Source organism: Crinia signifera, chromosome 3, assembly GCF_055691185.1.
Source record: "Crinia signifera chromosome 3, ASM5569118v1, whole genome shotgun sequence".
Lineage (NCBI taxonomy): Eukaryota > Metazoa > Chordata > Amphibia > Anura > Myobatrachidae > Crinia > Crinia signifera.
Genome location: NC_139219.1, coordinates 37,519,742 through 37,539,609, shown reverse-complemented (window position 1 = coordinate 37,539,609; position 19,868 = coordinate 37,519,742). Strand labels below are relative to the sequence as shown.

At 43.1% G+C, this 19,868-nt stretch overlaps 1 protein-coding gene across 5 annotated transcripts in view; it reads right to left on the bottom strand.

The window, feature by feature from the left end:
- KCNH1 (potassium voltage-gated channel subfamily H member 1) overlaps window positions 1–19,347 on the bottom strand; it is a 379,704-nt gene extending 360,357 nt beyond the window's left edge. For 2 of the 5 annotated variants that reach the window (XM_083175649.1, XM_083175651.1), the window contains exon 1: window positions 18,746–19,346. In XM_083175649.1, the coding sequence (XP_083031775.1) occupies window positions 18,746–18,824 (79 nt within the window). In that variant the 5' untranslated portion in view covers window positions 18,825–19,346. Of the gene's footprint in view, window positions 1–18,745 lie in introns of all 5 variants that reach the window. The other 3 variants (XM_083175650.1, XM_083175652.1, XM_083175653.1) reach the window with 2 other exon arrangements.
- Window positions 19,348–19,868: the final 521 nt, after the last annotated feature.

Below are 19,868 nucleotides of genomic sequence, written 5' to 3'. Positions count from 1 at the left end.
GTTCTGTCTTCTGTGCTCATCCTACGTAACTTTAACTAATCTATAATCTCTCTGTCCTTCACTGTTCAAACATGCAGTAATTACTCCCATTCTGAAAAACACACAATTCTGACCCAAACACCCTCTGAAACTACTGTCACATCTCTCAGCTTTCATGCCCCTCCAAGCTTGAGAGACTTGCCTACACTCACCTCACACACTTTCTTAACTCACACAATTTATTGGACCCACATCAGTCAGGCTTTCAATCCCAACACTCCACAGGGACATTACTGACTAAAGTAGTGAATGATCTGGTTGCTGCTACCGTGTTTCCACGATAATAAGACACTGTCTTATTTTTATTTATTTTTTAACAAAAAACAAAATAGGGCTAATTTTCGGGGTAGGGCTTATTTTAATAACATGCCCCCAGTCCATTTTAAACAGCCCCCATTCCTATTTTCATGACATGCCCCAGTCCTCCTTTCATTACATGCGCCCAGTCCTCCTTTCAATAACATTCAGTAGGGTAATGCTCACCAACAATAAAGAATTCTTAATCTAACTGCCCCACAGCTTCCTAGGGCTTAATTTGGACCAGTGTCCAAAATAGGGCTTAATTTTGGGGTAGGGCTTATTATCGGGGAAACACGGTAAGTCTAAAGGTTACTGCTTTTCTGCCATTTCCATTTGGATGTCTTCTCGCCACCTCAAACAGAATATTTAAAAAACAGAATTAATTATATTTCCTCTAACCAATAGCATTAACCAGCCTGATATCTCTATTGCCGTTGAGAACACTACAACCAAACCCACCCTTCAATCTCACTGCCAAGGTGTCATCCTTGACTTTGAACTGTCTTTTGTTCCCCACATTCAATCTGTCTCAAAATCATGCTACATGCATCTAAAAAATGTATACAAAATACAACAATATATTACACAAGACACTGCTAAAACTCTAATCCATGCTCTCATCATCTCCTGCATTGATTATTGCAAAAGTCTCCATATTGGCCTTCCCCAATACAGCCTCTCACCACTACAGTCCATCATGAATACAGCTGCGAGGCTAATCTTCCTAGCCAGACGTTCATCATCTGTTAAACTGCTCTGTCAGTTCCTCCATTGGTTACCTGTATTCTTCAGAATTCAATATAAAATACTTTTACTTACAATACAAGGCCATAAACCAAATTACACCAGCATACTGTACATCTCTTCGCTTATCTCAAAATATCTCCCAACTCGACCTCCTTGCTCTTCAAAAGATCAACGTTTCTCATCCACACGCATTATTTGATCCCATCCATTATTTCAGGATTTTCTTCAGGCTGCACCCAATCTGTGGAATGCCTCCTTTAGGCTGAAAGTCTTTAAGGGTTCCCTGAAAACTCACCTCTTCAAGCAAGCTTAACAAATTCCAGGACCACCCACGTAATCTTCATAAACCTTTCCAACCCAATTACACCCCAAGGTACAGTCCAAAACATTCTCACTTATTTTCTCTCTCACTTTCCCGCCCTCCTGAGCCCTGGCAAACATTGTTGCATTACACTATCATACAGCTCACTATGAACCTTTGCAAACTGGTGGACCATTATGCAATAGATAACACCTATTCCTCTATAGACTGTAAGCTTGTGAGCAGGGCTTTCTTACAGTTTTGATTGTCAATAACTACCCACTTTGTTTTAATCACTGTTTTTTGTTATCACTGTAAAGCACTATGGAATTTGCTGCACTATATAAAAACCTGTTAATGAACAAATAGATAATTGATGTGACTGAGCTTATTCCTCACTGTTGATACTTTAAGCGCCTCCACCAACTGTCCTGCTAGCTGTTTTACCTATAGTACGCAGCTTTTCTGATGGAATGACTCTGCAGGGCTGTGGTGGAGGTGGAACTGTCACACCTACCATTATAGGTGGTGTGACATTACCAAAGTGTTCTGCCCCCCCCCCCCCCACACACACACACACACACTTTAACCCCATAATGCAAGTACAGTATAAGCATTAGGTAATTTGGCTGATTCGCAGTAACCATGTTCAGGACCCGTTCATGATTTCTGCATAACACTGTTCCAGCAGTACAAAATGTAGTTGTTACTTCCTGAATATATTTGAGCCGGGTGTAGGGGATGCGGTAAAGATTTTTCTAAAGATACTCCATTTGTATCCTCATTCATGGCCATCTTTCCCACTGGGCAAGATGGGCTACTGCCCGGGGGGCCCCACAAGCATTGGGGCCTCAGAGCCCCTATAAAATGTTTCTTATGGCAAACCTGTTAGCTATGGCCTCCTCCCCCTGTCTTCCTCCTCCAGTGGTCGCACTGGATGTTGAGCATGATGTCATCGCGCCTGACGTTATGATCCAGCAGGTAAAACAAGACATTGCTTCCCCCAGGTCACTTATCATCAAGCAGGGCAGAGAGGGGAGGTTGTGTAGGTAGGGGAGCTAGTGCACTGCTTCGCCTGGGGGCCCATAATGCTGCTAAAATAAGCACTGTCCTCTTTTACCCTATCATTATAGCAAATATGTAAGGCATATCATTCTGTAATACCAATCCCAGCTGGTGATTACATTAATGTTGCCATAGTTTTATTGGAGATGTAGGTGTTGCTGTGGTGACTGAACCTTCAGGTTATAGATTGCAGTAATGACATATTTATAGATGTTCTCTAATCCGCAACAAAATTGTACATATCATGTGGAAACTAACATAAAACCCATGACAGTAGCGTGTGCGTCTGTCAGATCAACTGTCAGTTAATTTTGTGCTAATCAAAGACAAATCCCATATGACCCCAAATTTGCATGAGAAAAAAATATTTGGGATTGATTAATTTATTTAATAATTAATTTCACTGATATAAATAGTAGATTCTTATTTAGCCTTTTCGGGCCCGTACACGGCGGGGTCCCGATGGGGGACATAGGAATGTTGGGAGGTATGGAATTGTAATGTCCTATATCTGACACTATCAAAAACAGCTTTATGTTAGATTTTTAAATATGAAATACTTTCCATGATTCTAACATTGGGGCAGATGTGTGAAACTGCCGATAACGTTTTTTAAATAACGGGTCCCGCTTCTCCAGCGTAACTCGGCAGGCTGTCATTAGCGCATGTTAGGACAGATGTATTAAGTGGAAGGGGATAACGCACTAGCCAATCGAATACATCTGCCCCAATGTAACAACCAATGTGCTCCTAACTGTCATGTTTCTATAAAATATAAGGCAGAAGCTAATTGGCTGGTACTTTGATTTACAACAAAATAAAACACAGGGCTCTGTTTATTTGCTGCCAGCATCCTAAAAAAAGATTCCACTGGGGTTCTATCCTGGTATAAACTTCTGTCCCTGGTTCAGTCAGCATACGGCATTCATTGTGAACAGGAGACAGCTGTATTTTATTTATCTCCGGGGACTACAGCTGGGTACACACCTGACAGCACAATGTGTTAATGTGATGTAATTACATTACACACTATATAATCTGCTGTACAATAGCACAATGTATCCTTATATTCTGCATGTAACTACACTGCGTCAGCCAAGGAATTGTGCAATTGAATGTGTAACACATCCAATGAGGTGTCCAAAGGAACAACGGCCGGGAATGATGGATTGGGGACACACACTCTACAACATGTGTGATATATCACTCTGATCCGTGTCAGAATTATATATTGCAAAAAATATGTGGGTGCCGGACGCGGTCCCGACAGTCATTTACCCGACATCGGGATCCCAACTGTCAAAACTCCGACAGACGGTTGCCCGACGGCCACCAGCTATTCTCCACGACCCCCATAGAGGGAGAATAGAATAGATGGCGAGCGTAGCGAGCCACCGTGCCCGCAGCATGGCGAGCGCAGCAAGCCCACAAGGGGCTTTGTTGCACTCGCCATGCTGTATGAGTCCGGGAGGGATCCCGACGTTGGCTAATGATTGTCGGCATCCCGACTGTCGATACCATATACCACACCCAAAATATGTATCTAGCTTAACTGACATTTAAAATAAATAATAGTAACATTTTCTAATATACAGTAGAACAAGAAAAACCAAACTGAGGCTGCATAGGATATATTATCAGGCACATTGGGTGACTTATTTTGGGGGGGGGGGGGGGGGCTACTCTCTAGTACCATAGAATAAGGTTCAGTATTGAAGTTATTCAGCGACTGTTCCTTCATGTTTGCATTGTACAACAGGCAATGCGGCATTGCAGAGAACACTCCAGTTCAGCCTGTAAAGACTTCTTATCTAAATATATCATTAGACAGCAGAAGCCTGTTGGCAGGTCTCCAGTGCTTTAGAAAGACGGCAGTGTTAAAAGTCAGGAAGATATATTTTACACACACGAAAAAAGAAGAAAGAAACGTTAACAGTGTCAGTGTTTAATTTATTTTACAGCTCTGTTTATTCTGTGTTATACATGCAGGGAAAATGAGCTGCAGCAGCAGTGCATGTTATATACAGTGGTAATTATATGCCCATTTCTATACTGGCAGTGCTGCAATGGTGTTCTGCTCTGGATGCAATTGTGTCCAGTGAGCAGTTGTCTGTCTGAAAAGCATAGGTGAATCCTGGAAACAAAACCATTGTCGGCTGTACACTGTGGCCCGGTATAAGGCTCCTTGGCCCCCCCAGGCAAAACTTCAACCTACTGCCCCGTCCCAAACCCACACTGCCACCATTATCCACTCTCCAGCCCCACAAGTGCAAGTGTGGAGCCAGCATCTTTGATGTTCCACAGCTGGCCCTTGGATTAAGTATAAGAAAGATGTATCCCTCATAATCATCCTTAAATTTGTGACAGGAAACTGTGCCTCACCCAATATTATGTGTCTGGCTTTAGAGAACCTAAATCATCGCTTAGACGTGCCAAAAATTGCTCAGTGTGTATGCACTGAGCGATTTTCAGGCCAGTGATTCCCCCCCCATGTAAAATCTGCTACTGTGCTCAGCTCAAGTGAAGCCAGATGCAGTCTTTGAGACTGGCAGTGACTTCTTATAGGCGGACCTGCTAATCATTTAAGGCAGTCCCACTGGGCGGTATATAACATCCCTCTAGGGCTGCCTCTTTGGCTTCTATGGACTGCAGCTGAAGCAGCCCATAGAACCAGGGGCCTGTGCATGCGCTGCACTTAGATCGGTACTGCACATGTGCCGGTCCCGTTGCCTTTCATCTGTATTGTACAGGCACCGGGACCATGATGTGACATCTATGGGCTGCTGCCGAAGCGGTAGGAGCCGCAACTGCCAATATCTATTTTATATAAGTCTACAAATCTAAACTTGTCCTATAACACATTCTATTCAATGATTTTTATGATTTATATTAATATTTACTTAAGAAGTGCCACAAAGTCTGTGGCTTACAATATAAAAATAAAAACTATACATACTGGAGCAAAAATGGCAAGCCTGCTATGGAGTGTACATCGTATTATCTAAATGATGGTATACATAGCAACAAAGAAGTCAAAGTGCATAAAATAAGTTTATGAGTGCTATAACTAAAGTAACAATTAACAGTAAGAGCAGTGATGAGATGGATGTTTAAAAGTACTATTGAATATTAGATTTTATACCAGGATCGGAGACCGCTCAAGAGTTTATGAGCTTACAGTGTCATTTGGCAGCGCTGGGAAATTTTGTAGAAAGCAAGCGGCTTTCACAGGAAAGAAAAAACTTCTAGGGACATATAAAAAAATTAAATATGAGTAGCAGAGTCTAGGGCTTTGAAGGGTACAAAGAAAACGTAAGTATATAATATGGTGTGTTTCAGGAAGAGTATATGTAAGAAGGCACCTGGGACAGCAGGAGTTGATCCAGTGGTGGCTGTATTAAAAAGGTTGACATTAACAATGTCGAAATTTATAATGTTGACATTGTTAAATTGTTGACAGGTAACATGTCAACATTAGGAGTTAGGCAACGGGCACGTGGGTTAAAGTTAGGCTGTGGGGGGAGGTTGAAGGTAGGCTGTGAGGGGGGTGAGGTTAGGCACTAGAAGGAGGGTTCCCCGAATATTGGGGCAGATGTATTAAGTCTAGAGTAGAGATAAACTGGAGATAAAGTGGAAGGAAGGAGATAAAGCACCAGCCAATCAGCTGTATTTGAAGTATGACAGTTGGGAGTTGATTGGCTGGTGCGTTATCTCCTTCCTTCCACTTTATCTCCAGTTTATCTCTTCGTCAGGCTTAATACATCTGCCCTATCAACATTATGCCAGAGCTACCACAAGAGCAGTTACCATCGATGGTGGCCATCGTTGCTGATAGTGTAAGTATCAATCGATAGCAACATACTATGTGATTGATGACCATCTATGGTCATCCCTTTACTTTGACTAACTAATCAGCACTGGGGATGGGGCTTCACAGGTGTCAGGGGCGGAGCTATGCTTCATGTCCCAGCACCTTGGGGAAAAAAAAAACTATTTGGTTATGAAGTGCCATCGATGTAGGAAAACCATCTGGTTCTCTGCCATTGATGGAAAAAGTATTTTACATTGACCATAAACCATCAATGATTATGAAACATTGATGGTCGATGCTCATCTCTTCAGAGCCGGATAGGAGGTAGGGCGCAGGGGACATTATACTCCGCCCCCCTCTGCCAATGGACCACACCCAGGGCACACTGAGGTCACCGGCTCTCCCTCTTCTTTGCACAATGCGATCAGAGGAGTGTGCAGTGCAGAGAAGAACAGTTTGCAGTGCAGCGCAGGTCTGGACTATGGGCGAGATGTATCAAATGGAAAATGCGGTAAAACCCCGGTTTTACCGCATTTTCCAATGTATCAAAAATGATACCGCAGTGTAGGGTATCGCCACCTTTGGGTGGTGATACCCTATAGAAGCCTATGGGCTTCTTTTCGCCGCCGCCGACACAAACCCGCCGCCTCGCCGACCCCCCCTCTGGCTTACCTTCCTGAAGGGTCTTCCTGGACCCCGGAAGGTAAGCCCTGCCTCCCCCTAGTGAAGCAGCCGGACATCCTTGCGGCTGCAGGGGGGAGGAGGAAGCGCCGGGGACAGCATGCATAGCTGTCCCCGGCATGAGGGGAGAGTGTGGCGGCAGGGAGGTGACGGAGACCCCCCGCACACCACATTCCAGGTATCGCGTGGGGCCTCCGTCACCGCACCGCGATGCCAGCCGCATATGTTAGTACATATGCGGCAGCATCGCGGCGGGGGGGGCGGCGAAGGGCGTCGATGTATTTTAATACATCCCACCCTTTGTGCAGTGCAAGGACACAGGAGCATTACGTATCCCAGCTTCTCCCCACTACCCCATATGCAGCAGGCACAATTGATCTGTCTGTGTCATGTGTAACCTATTATATATTGAGAATATTTGGGACTGGAGAGACCCTCAGAAAGTCCTCCTGAGTACAGCTGTGTTAGTAGTACAGAGTATGTGGTAGATTATAGATTTTATGTTCATTCTAAGTTGTTTAAGTAAGAAAACCGCCTAAAATAGTTGTCTCTCACATTTGAGCCATAAACAGTACCAGGCATTATTACATTATTAGTTTAAATATAATAGACACCAGTGGTTTAAATCTAATATCATTGGTTTCAATTTAATATCCATAATCTTGTATACTGTACCCCCAAATGGAAGCAGTACTGACAAGATGTGGTCAGAGGAGTGAGGGCGTTATGACCATGTAGACAATGTCAGATCAACATAATGATGACTGTGAACATTTCATACCTAACCCAGCTTTATGCTCAGATCATTAAAAGGTTTATATCAGCAAATGACATCAGAAGATGTGTGATGGAATGGATCTGATTTAGGTCCTGTTGCTATAGCAGCGCATGCTGCAAAGGACTGAAGTTTGATACGTGGGGCCTTATTCTGGTTCAGTCCTTCTGGAAAATTGCTTCTTAGATGGACAAAACCATGTGCACTGCAGGTGGGGTAGAGGTTACTTGTGCAGAGAGAGTTAAGCTGGCCATACATCAGAAAGATATTGTACCCAATCATACAATCTCAATTGATTGTAAGATGGATTGTATGCAGATTGTGTGCACATCTTGTGTACACAATCATACAATCAATCATAAGATGGATTGTATGACTGATTGTATGATGGATTGTATGCAGATTGTGTGCACATCTTGTGTACAAAATCATACAGCAGATGGATTGTATGACTGATTGTATGATGGATTGTGTGTAGATTGTGTGTCCAAAAACCACCAAGGACTGCTGGGGATTTCAAGGGAAATTGTACACAATCATGAGTGCAATCGATCTTAAGATCGATCTTTCTGATGTATGGCCAGCTTTAGATTTGTGTGGGGTTTTACTTCAAAGTGAGATCTATATTGCAGTGTAAAAATAAAGCAGCCAGTATTTACTCTGCACAGAAACAAAATAATTCACCCAATTCTAATTATCTCTGCACACTTTACATCTGCCCCACCTGCAGTGCACATGTTTTTGTCCATCTAAGAAGGAATTTGCCATAAGGAGTGAACCATAATAAGGACCTTTGTGCCTACAATGAACCCATCTTGCGCATGTGCTGTATGGGTCTGTGCGATGTTGGTCACAGTGTGGCACCAGACTGTTAGAGACAGGCAGTCTGATGCCATTTGGCAGAGAGGGGGCAGTGACAGCCTCCACTTTTCAAAACAGAGGCGTGTCCAGTGGTGTAGAGAACTGTGGGGGGTCGATGTAATTTTTTGGTGTGTGTGGTCCACACCCCCTTATGAAAATGTATGTTAAAAAAAATAAACATAAATTTGAGCAGAGAGTTGGGGGGGGGGGGTGTGATCCTGTCCTCCAGCCATTGGCAGATCCAGTATGATCACTACCCCCCCCCCCACACACACACATACACACACCACAATCTCCTCCCCAACCCAAATTCTCAAATCTACTACTGCATAATGGTGGCTTTGTTTTATACCCAGTAGAACCTTGTACTATAAATGAAGATGAATAAATTGGTATGGAAACTGTCATTACTCCTGGAGCAAAGGTCGCACCACACATACAGGAAAAGTAGCAGCATAGTTTATCTAGGGCAATATCAATGCATGGCGGGTTACATGCTTAGAGATGGATTCCAGTCTAGTATTAATCTTCACCTACAAGTGAATCTTCTTGGCTTCATCTCAGCCACCAGTGTCAGCCTTCATTTATCTGTAGCTCTGCTTTGGATGTGTGCATCTAGCTGATCAATAATGGGATCACTACAGACATTGGACACATTACTATTGTTAATTAGAAATATTTGCGACTGCGAATCTGTTACAAGATGGACCTAACAATTCTGAAGTTGCTCTCTTCTCATCACTGATATACATTTACATAAGCCTTTGTATTGGTGTAACGCACTGGGCAGAATATGGCACACTTGCCATTTAGCAGCATACAGTAGGATTTGTAGTTTCTACAGTCTATTCTTCTGAGGAATACATGAGTGTTCTCTGAAGGACGAAAGGGTATGGGTCATTATGTCGGCTGTCAAAGGGTCGACCACTATTGGTCGACAGTGAAAAGGTCGACACATGGAAGAAGTTGGCATGCATAATGTCGAGGTGGTCAAAAGGTCAACACAAGCACAAATGCAAAAAGGTCAACATGAGTTTTTGCCGTTTTTTGTGTCTATGTTGACATGTGTGAATGTACCGCGTCCTGATAGATTCAGTGTACTAGTAACTAAGGTGTAAATAATGGCTAGTTGTGCACCTCACCAGTCCTGGTGTCCTGGATATATGTTGTCCTTTGTTGTGTTTGTTTGCAACTTTGTTTTACATTCCCGTGTGCTCATTGGTGTACATTTGCTACTATTTGCAAGTACACAGTACAGTCTATAACCCCACGTTCCATTAAATGTAACATTTAATGGACAGTAACTGTGTGCTAATTGCCTTCATTATTAATTCATTATTAATTGACTCAGTAAAGAAAGTGGCTATTGGGGCAATTTCCTGTATTTATTGTGTTAAGTGGTTTAAAAGCAAGATATTTTGGACTGCTGTAGAACATATGAATGTTACTAAGCTTGCCTTATATGTGCAGTATACTGTAAATCATCTAAACACAGTACACTGAGCCTCATATAGGGTGTGTCAATATGTAGTGAAACGTGATGATTTTGGAGCTTTGACTGCATTTGCCATGTTTTAAGCTCCAGAAAACAAACATTGCAGAACTCCTACCTGGGAAATTCTGCGTAACAAAGCCATACTAAAGATCACTGTGCATGTGATCCGGGACGGCATATATCGCATTCCGAATAAGATGCAGGATATTTCCCATTCATAGCATTGGTTGTATGTTATTGCAGTGCATACAGGGGGGAGGCAGCAGTAGATACGTCTGCAAGGAGATGTATCTGTGTCAGGTGTTTGACTCCCAATGCAAGATGTATACTTGTGGTGGTGATGATGATGATGGTGACCTTGCTAGAGTTAATATATATATATATATATATATATATATATATATATATATATAAAAGGTATATTTACTATGCCTTGGACTCAGAGACAGATAAACTGTATGGAGATAAGGTATCAGCCAATCAGATCCTGCCATGTTACAGGCCGTGTTTGAAAATGACAGTTTTCACAGCTAGTTAATTGATACTTTATCTATCTCCACTTCATCTCTCTCCAGAACTTAGTGCATAGATCCCCTATGTCTCCCACTTTAAATAACTAGCCTATATGATGGTAGCAATAACTGGGAAACCCGCAATATGAAGTGCCCTTGTCATTGTGTCTATAGACTCAGCCTACTTGGTACACGCTTTATTCCCTTTGGAAAAGGGACCAGCAATAAAATGATCCAAGCTGACAGTATTAAGGTTCTCCACTAAACCTCTGCTGGTAGGTGTTTGATAAATAAATAAATAATTTAAGTAAAGGCCCATACACACTGGGCGACTTTGAACTGAAAGTCGCTCAAAACAGCCGTTCATCTGCCAGTTATACCTCCGCTATTCAACGTCAACGTCATCCTCCCCCCCCCTCCCTCCATCGGTGCTGGGCAGGGGGAAAGCCGCTCAGTGTGTATGCAATGCCTGATATACAGGCATTGCACTGCTGGGGCGCGGATAAAATGCCGTGATCACGCTAGACACGCCCCCAATAGTGCAGCCTGTCTGTGGCTCCGCCCCCGGTCCACCCCTTTCCCCCCTTACAGCGATGGCCCCGCCCCCCCTACTACGGTGAGCTGGCTGCACTCTCCCGGAGAGGGCAGCAAAAAAGTCTGCAACTATGCTGTAACATGGCAGCTAGGATGTGATTAGATGGATGTTTATCTCTCTTTATTACCCGTGCATTTATCTCTTGTTAAGGCTTAATACATCTGCCCCAGTATGCTGTAAATCTTTACTGACATTATTGTGCACTTTTTAAGTCAACATTTACATGTGCATTTTTTTCCCAATGAATAATACATGGTCTGAATCTATAGTTAAACCTAATCCAATAAACATATCATTGTTTTGCTTAAGCAAAGCTCCAAAATGCATTGTGTCATCAAAGGTAAACATTTGCCTCTGTGCAAGAGGGACATGTGTAGTATAGCCAAGCATTGTGATCCTGAGAAAAAGCTGCAAAAACAATAAAGGATGGAAAATAGCTATATCTAATATAATACCATACAATAATCCTATCTATCCTGAGTATAAAAGCTCACTCTGTATAACTAGTTTAAAAGCTAGCTCTGCCTCATCCCTCCCTCACTGTCGCTGTATAATTCCCTGTTCCCAGTCTGTTCCTCTGTCTCGGCCGTCACTCTGTGGCCATCGGCCGGGAGCTGCAGATCTACTAGTCCGGCACTCCTCTTGGCTCATGGCAAAATGTCCATCACAAAATGGCCGCCCCCTTAGAGCAGACAGTTTTTTAAGATGCTAGAGGAGGCAGCGGCGGCCTCCTCTGGCATCCTTAAAAATGGTCTGCTGTAGGGGGCGGCCATTTTGTGATGGACATTTTGTCATAGGAAGCCAGGAGGAGGACAGGTCTGCTAGTAGATCTGCGGCTCCTGGCTGGTGGCCACAGAGTGACGGCCGGGACAGGCTATAAGACAGGGCGGGGATGCAGGGTTAAATTTTAGGGGGAGGCGAGACGCTGATATTTTCCGGCGGGAAGGCACAAAAATTGGCGCTACGCCACTGTGTGGGCTGTTGTGAGGTAGGAGATTGATTTGGGTAAATAAAGGCTTACTCTCTTCACAGTAGCATTACCAGTCCATGGACCTATGTTAAGGTGATAACTAGTTTACAGACTGAATGGTGAGCAGCTGATCAATAATTGAACTCTAATTAAGGCAAAGTTCCTGCAAATGTAAACTGACATTGTACATTAGGATTTAGTGTTTTTTGGATATCCATAATGGAATGGCTTTCTCAATAATACTGGCCAAGGTCACACAAAATGCCTGCCTCCACTCTGAATAGGTGACATGTGCTTTTAAAAATGTATACTTTTAGTATAAATTGTCATTTATGATGTAATGCCATTGACTTTTTCTATTTTATTGATGGTTTACATGGTTTATATTTTATTGGTGGTTACTCTTTACTCTTATTCAGAATGGTGATGGGCATTTTGTACAAATTAATAATACTGCTCTGGAATGATTATTTAAACTTTATGGTTTAATAAAAGCAATAAACAATTGAATGCGGGAGCAACAACTACACCAATTCATTTGTGGTTATACGTGTAGTTGCAGACTGGCATCTCTTGGAGCAGCTCAGTCATACCAGGCGTCCTCTTTGGACACCCAGTCAGTGAGGACACATCTATTTGCACCCTTTACAATACAACATGGTTTGTCCATGTTTTGGTGATGCAAAAAGGTGTTTTTGCTTTGTTCCCAACTTATTTATAAACTCAGGATTTGGAAAGCATCTGGGCCTATTAATCAAGGAATATTTGCAGGATATCCTCCAAATATTAAGTATGCCCTGATGGGGGACTATAGCAGATTTCATAGGCACCTATTCTATGGGGGCTGCTTAATTGCTGAATTTCCCAAGTACCGGAATGTGAAGCGGGGCAGCTTACAGTGCATGTGCATAAGTGCACCCTGCTCCCAGAGGAGAAGTCATCATATTAGTGATCACTTCACTTTAAAACATCACATAGATGGCCTCAGTGCAAGCGAGGTTTTTTTTTATATCTCTTGGTAGTCTTTCATTTTATGTTGCCACAAAAATTATCAGGTCCAGAACCTATAATATTAAATACTAGTTTTAAAGCGCGAAAGTTTATGCTTATGCAATTCTTGTTCAACCTACCCTTCGTAACTACAGCAGGGCAAAACTGCTGCAGCAGCCACAACAGGTATCCAACTATCCACTTCTCCTTCCCAACCACAGCAGATCAGGAGCTGCTGCAGCAGCCAGAGCAAGTCTTAAACTATCCACCTACCCATCCAAACCACAGCAGGGCAGGAGCTGCTGCAGCAGCCAGAGCAGGTCTCCAACCTACCCTTCCCAACATTGCAGGACAGATGATCCTGAAAACCCTCAATGAATAAGCAAACAATCAAGAGAAAAAAATAACTGACTGGGGATCGATCTCACATGGATTTCACAACGATATCTACAGTGTTCGATTCACAGTCCACTCTGCCGATGAGTCGCTTATTAACTTCAGTTTGTTGAAAGTTTTGTAAAGTGAAAAGGGTGTATGTTTATTGTGTTGTATTCAGAAAGTCATAAGCTTCCCAACTACATATCACAATGCATGAAAACAACAGAAATAAACCCTTATGACAGCAACATTAAGGGCTAGTCTGATTAAACACATCTTCAAACTTAGATTGTCCCTTAAGATGAAAAGGAAGTGTGCAAAGTTTAAGGACTATTAGTTAAAGCGTTCGAGAGTTATGGTGGAACATCCATACAGGCACACACAAAACACAAACATCGTTCCATTATACTGATGTAGATATTTCATAGTCTGGAATTCAAGATGCACAACAAGAAGGCAATAAAACACTATGTGGCAGGACTAAATTTTAAGGAACAGTAATAATGTGTTGGAATGCATTGTTATACTTAATCCTAGTCCTGCAGATTACACATTACTTACGTCTTATAGAATTTTTGTCAAAATCAGCACTTTTCTGACCTTATAGGTGGTGGACCAATTTGCAGGTCCATATTATCTTGTGTTATCATTTAAGGGATGCTTCAATAACCAAAATCTCCAACCAACCAGATCTGATTTATATGGAACTAGTGCCCAAACTGTGGGTTCTGACCCCCAAGTGGGTCGTGACCATCTCAGCATGGGGTCACAAGTTCATATTGATGACAATCAGGCCAATGACTTCTCTAATCTCTTAGCCAGTGATCCAAGGAGTCTGAAAAACCAGTTGAATTGACTGTTACTTCAGACTCCTCCCATCATTTTGTGCCTCCACAATGTTGCCCTGCATGTGCTGTCTGCTGGCCACACTTATAGCGACCATTCTGCGGTAACCTGCTGGGGTCCTGCAATCATTTTTATTGTCTGACGGGGTCTTAGAGCAAAATGCATCTGTAGTGTGGGCTCGCCGAGACGACCAGTCTCGGCACGCCGCTCGCTGGGACAGACACGCATGAGTGTTGCACATGCTTACGCGTGCATTGCCACGAATGGGGCGTGTGAGCATATCACATGCATGCGCACCTTATTAATGAACAAGTGTTGATCGGGAGTGCTACTGTAGTTCTCCTTGAGTACCGGTTTAGCGCATTTGAGCCTACCCTGTTGAATCAATACATGGTGATGTCTATAACTTTACTCAGCTCTGTACATCTTGGTGCAAATTTCAGTCATTACTACTAATAACCAAAACGATATAAATGGACATAGATGCTCAATAGTGCACTGTTGGTCCCTTTTCTAAGTGCCCCACCCTCCACCACCCACACACACACACACACATACACACACACACACACACTGTTTACAATATCATTGTCTTGTCCCCTGGTTGTTGAATAGTTTATACTATGGTTTAGATTTATATTATAAAATGTTCATAGTAAAATTGTCAATAAAACAATTATCAATCACAAAGTGTTGGTAATCGTCATTCTCCGAAACCACAATGGACACAGACAGACTCTTGTGCAAAACTCAGTAAGAATGAACACTTCCTGAGAAGTACAAAGTCACATTGCTCTGCACATGCCTAACAAATACAAATGCATCTTGATTCTTTATATAGGTATCTATATCTGAGCACAGAAACCTTTACATACTTATGTATTCTCCCATTCAGTAGGATAATGGGGATTATTCTGATTCACTCGGAAAGGCACAATTACTCTCTAATGCCCAAAACCATATGCACTGCAGGTGGGGCTGATGTAACATGTGCAGAGAGAGTTAGATTTGGGTGGGGTTTTACTTCAAACTGATATCTATATTACAGTGTAAAAATAAAGCAGCCAGTATTTACCCTGCACAGAAACAATAAAACACCCAAATCTAACTCTCCCTGCACATGTTACATCAGCCCCACCTGCAGTGCACATGGTTTTGTCCATTAGAGAGTGATTGTGCCTTTCCGAGTGAATCAGAATAACCCCCTATAAGCATATACATTATCTTGCCGTGACTATGAAATATTTTAAGAAAAGGTGCAGAAGGGAACAAACCTGATGTGTATTGCTTCGCAGTGGAAGCCTTAGTGCAACTAGTTTAATCAATTAATGACCTAGAAAACACCAAATTGCTTTCCAAGTCATGTGTTTATAAATGAACTAAAACACTTTTGCACAATTCATTCTCCGCTGTGTCTGAGGAGATGACTGCCAAGCATTGCTGATCTGGGAGATTAAACAAATGTATAGCAATATATTCATGGATGTTTCAGAAACTCAATTAGAATTCATAAAGTATTTCAAGCATAGACACCCTGATGTCTTATAAATGTATTGTAAAGATATACCTGATGTATTATAAAGAGCACATACATAGATGTTAGTGGCTCAATGTTACTAAAGCCGTAGGAATTTATTCAGACCTGATCGGATCTCTGCTAATTTGAAGAGACCTGCGATCAGATAACCGTCACCCAGCCAGAGTGAAATCCCGCCCTGTACATCGATGGGCACGGCTGGTGATTGGCTTGCGGAAGTTATGCAGATCGGCGATTAGCAGCAAATCCACCTAATGATTTTTCCAGTGTGTGCAACCTGTGTGTAAACCGGGACTTACTCGGTGGCTGCGATAGAAACAGGCTGTGCGGGGTTGGAGCTGATGTCACATGACTTCCCTTCAAATGCCTGGGAATGCCTTTCCCTGACACTCCCAGAAAACACCCGATTACCACCCACAAACGTCAGCTTTCTGTCAAACAACTTGCGTACGGCCAGCAACAGCAATATTAGCAGGATTTTATTACCTGTATGCGCAGTCGTTTGATTATAGCCCGGACTATGAATTTGCAGCTGTGCGATCAGGTCTGAATAACCCCCTTAATACAAAACCACTATGCAATTTGATAAATCAATCAGTTACTGTAAAATGACCTGAATTTGTGTGACACCTGTACAATGACCTAGCAGCTGCAACTAGGACAGTGTTTGTATGTCTTTTCCAATAGAAATGTGCGGCTACCATAAAGTTGTATTACAACAGATAGTAATATATTTGTATATAAGTGTAACATTTATGCTGTTGAGGAATTCTGCAACATTTCACACTGGACACGATATGCTGGTGCTGACAGGGCAGCCGAGAGGGAGGGGGAGCAGGTACTAATTACCCAGGCCCAGGCTTGCTGGAGGGGCCCCATGGGGGCACTGGTCTGCCCCCCCCCTTCCCCCTCCGTCCCTCCGGGGCAGCACACACCTACAGCATGTGCTGTGCTGATAGCAGGCTCAGCATGAGCATCTCACTGATAGTGTGAGAGCTCATGCTGACTGAGCACAGCACATGCTGTAGGTATGTGCTGCTGCTACTGCTGGGGGGGGGGGGGGGCGACAATAACACCCCCCTCGACTTTAAAGTGTGTTTCACCCCCTAAACATTTTGGGTGCACGGCCTAATTGTGGGAGTTGGCCACGCCTCCCACGATTAGGCCACCCCCCCCCAAACCGGGGCCCAACATACCCCTCGGCTGCCCTGGGTGCTGAAGACTATCACTCATATAATGTCCAATCAGCAAATCTACTACTAGTGCCACCTACAGTACAGTACATGATCAGAGTAGAGTATAGGCTTATGACTGCTTGTGAGTGTACCCTACTATACAAACTGGTAATCACTACAGGTAAGATTCGACTCCCTGTTTATGAACTATAAGGCCCAGCATGCCTGCCTTGGCTGGCAGGACCTACTAACTCCACAACAGCTGGGACAGAACAGATCATGACATTAATAGAAGTGCTGTGTCTGCAGTGAAGATTTGTACAAAAGAAACAATAGAGAATGTTCTACCACTGATCATTATTTACAACCAATATATGTCAATATAGTGTAGCAAGACCAGACTCCACAAGACTAGAACACTAGACACAATGCAATGCTCTATAACACAAGACCCTCTATTTACTAGCCAAAGAGACAATAGATGGATAACACTGCAGGTGTAAAGAACCCAGTTGTGTAGGTAGAAAGCAATGCAGCAAAATGACAGTCTGAAAAACCAAGAACACAATTACAGGGATCTTCACAAAGATGACCTCTAGTGTGACTTGGGTAAAGGGACCTATAGACAATATACTGTATGATTGCAGAGTCTCAGAATACATGATGTATGGCATGGCAAGTGCAGATGAGGCTGAGGGTGAATGAGGAGAACTGTTTGTCTCTGATGAGCTGTATTACTACTTTGTAATAATTGATGTGACATCTGCCTGCTGCACAGCTTCTACAAGGAATACACAGAACCACTAAGACTGTCCAACACTTAGTATGTGTCTGCAGTACAGAAGTCAATCACTGATCTCCCAATTAATAGGTTAAAAGTCAAAACATAATACAAAGGAAGCAGACTGTATTGAAACATTTAACTCACTTTACCGACCAATTAGCACCAATTTGATTAAAAATTATATACTGTAAACTTTTTTGGCCCTTTGGAAGTTATTGGGAATTAACAGTGACATTCTGTGACATGTGCACTGCAGGGAGAGTAATGAAGTCTACTCCACATGCAGCTGCAGTTACGTATTAGCGTTGGTATACCAAGGAGCTAGAGCAGTCAATAAAGAACCATAAATCTGTATCCAACATCAAGTGAACGCAAGTACAACGCAATTGTTTCTGGATATGGAGCATACAGGAAATTGTTTTTTTTAGTTAATTTATTTATAGAATGATATAGTAGCTATATCTCCCATACAGACAGGCTTGTTCTATTGTATGTCACCTAAACATTGTGAAGTGGAGATATATCCAGTAATCCACGCAAACAATACAAACCTTCAACATCAAGATGTGAAATCTGTATTACCTTCTAATTGGGGTGTCTCACTTTGGGTGATTAAACAGGTTGAATAATATTCCCTTAACCCCCTTGGCTGTCACAGGGTTGTGAAATGTGCACACTGTGCATCGTTGCTCATCTCTGGTGACTAAAGGGTTAAACTGCAAAAGTAAGAAATCCCAGGCTAGTGAAGTGAACCATTCATTGGGAAGCGCATCCTTGGCCAGGTTTATCGCCTTTCTGAAATATTCCTCCTGCTGCATTCTAATGAAATGCATCTCTGTCCTGGACAAAGAAGGCAAGTGAGATGGCTTTTCCAGGTCCTTACCATTAGATCTCCTGACAATATTCTCCAAAAATGTATTTTGAGGAGCCACCAGTCCTCTCCGGCCCCCTGCCATGGCCATAGCAGCTGCCGTCCAAAAACTGGGGGGTTTCAGGGTAGTGGTGGGATGGGAAGAGCAGGGGCTCGTGTTATTCCTTTAAGTAGTGAGGTCCTCATTGTCCTGAGTGGGATCCAGCTGCTATTGCATCAGAAGAAGCGATGGATGAAGGAGCAGCTCTCCCAGCCATCCTCTCCAGCACTTCTCATCCACCTCACTCACTCCCCCCCTGCCCCTATTCATCCCCTGCACACCTCCCACCTAGTCTCCCCTGTTCCCATGAGTTTCCCAGGCGCTCAGGAGCGAGCCCTCCTCGGCTCTCCAGGGTCCTGAAATGAGCAGCCCTGCGCAACGCTGGCTCAGACTGGTGATGAGTCCGCACTGTCTGCTGGTGACTGCAAACTGGATTATATAACCTTATCGCTGTCTCTGCAGAACCCCGGCACACCGGTGCTTTTCAACGGAGATGTCGTTAGCTCATGAAAGCGTTTACAATCATCTGTATTAAAGATTAACCCTAGGAGCAGACCCAGAGTGGGGTAATCAACCGGTACCGCTGCATCTATTCTGGATCTACGTATGCAACTGTCCCCTGGAAGTCTCTGGATGGCAGAGTGTGCTGGCACTTATAGTTCTACAATGGCAGTGGTTAACTAGTCCGGAATTATAGTTCTTGTACTGTAGAGATCTGAAAATGCTGCATTATATCTCAGTTCACCATCCTTTATTAATGGTGCGAGGTGTATCTGCCTTTATAGCTGCGAAAAAGTAACATTATCTATCTATCTATCTATCTATCTATCTATCTATCTATCTATCTATCTATCGTCTGTCTATCTATCTATCCAAAACAGTTTGCTGTGCTCACTCTGAAGCAGTCAGCTAATAGCATGGCACACCATGAGTTAAAGGACCAGCAGACAACCCCTCACACACTGGGGATGCCACGCTCTTCCCCCAGGCAACCCCCCCTCACTATAGAAGCAGCATCCACCTCCTCTCAACAGGATTCCCCTTTACTGCACACTTTGATGAGAACTGTCTCTGAGACACTTAACTGATAACGGT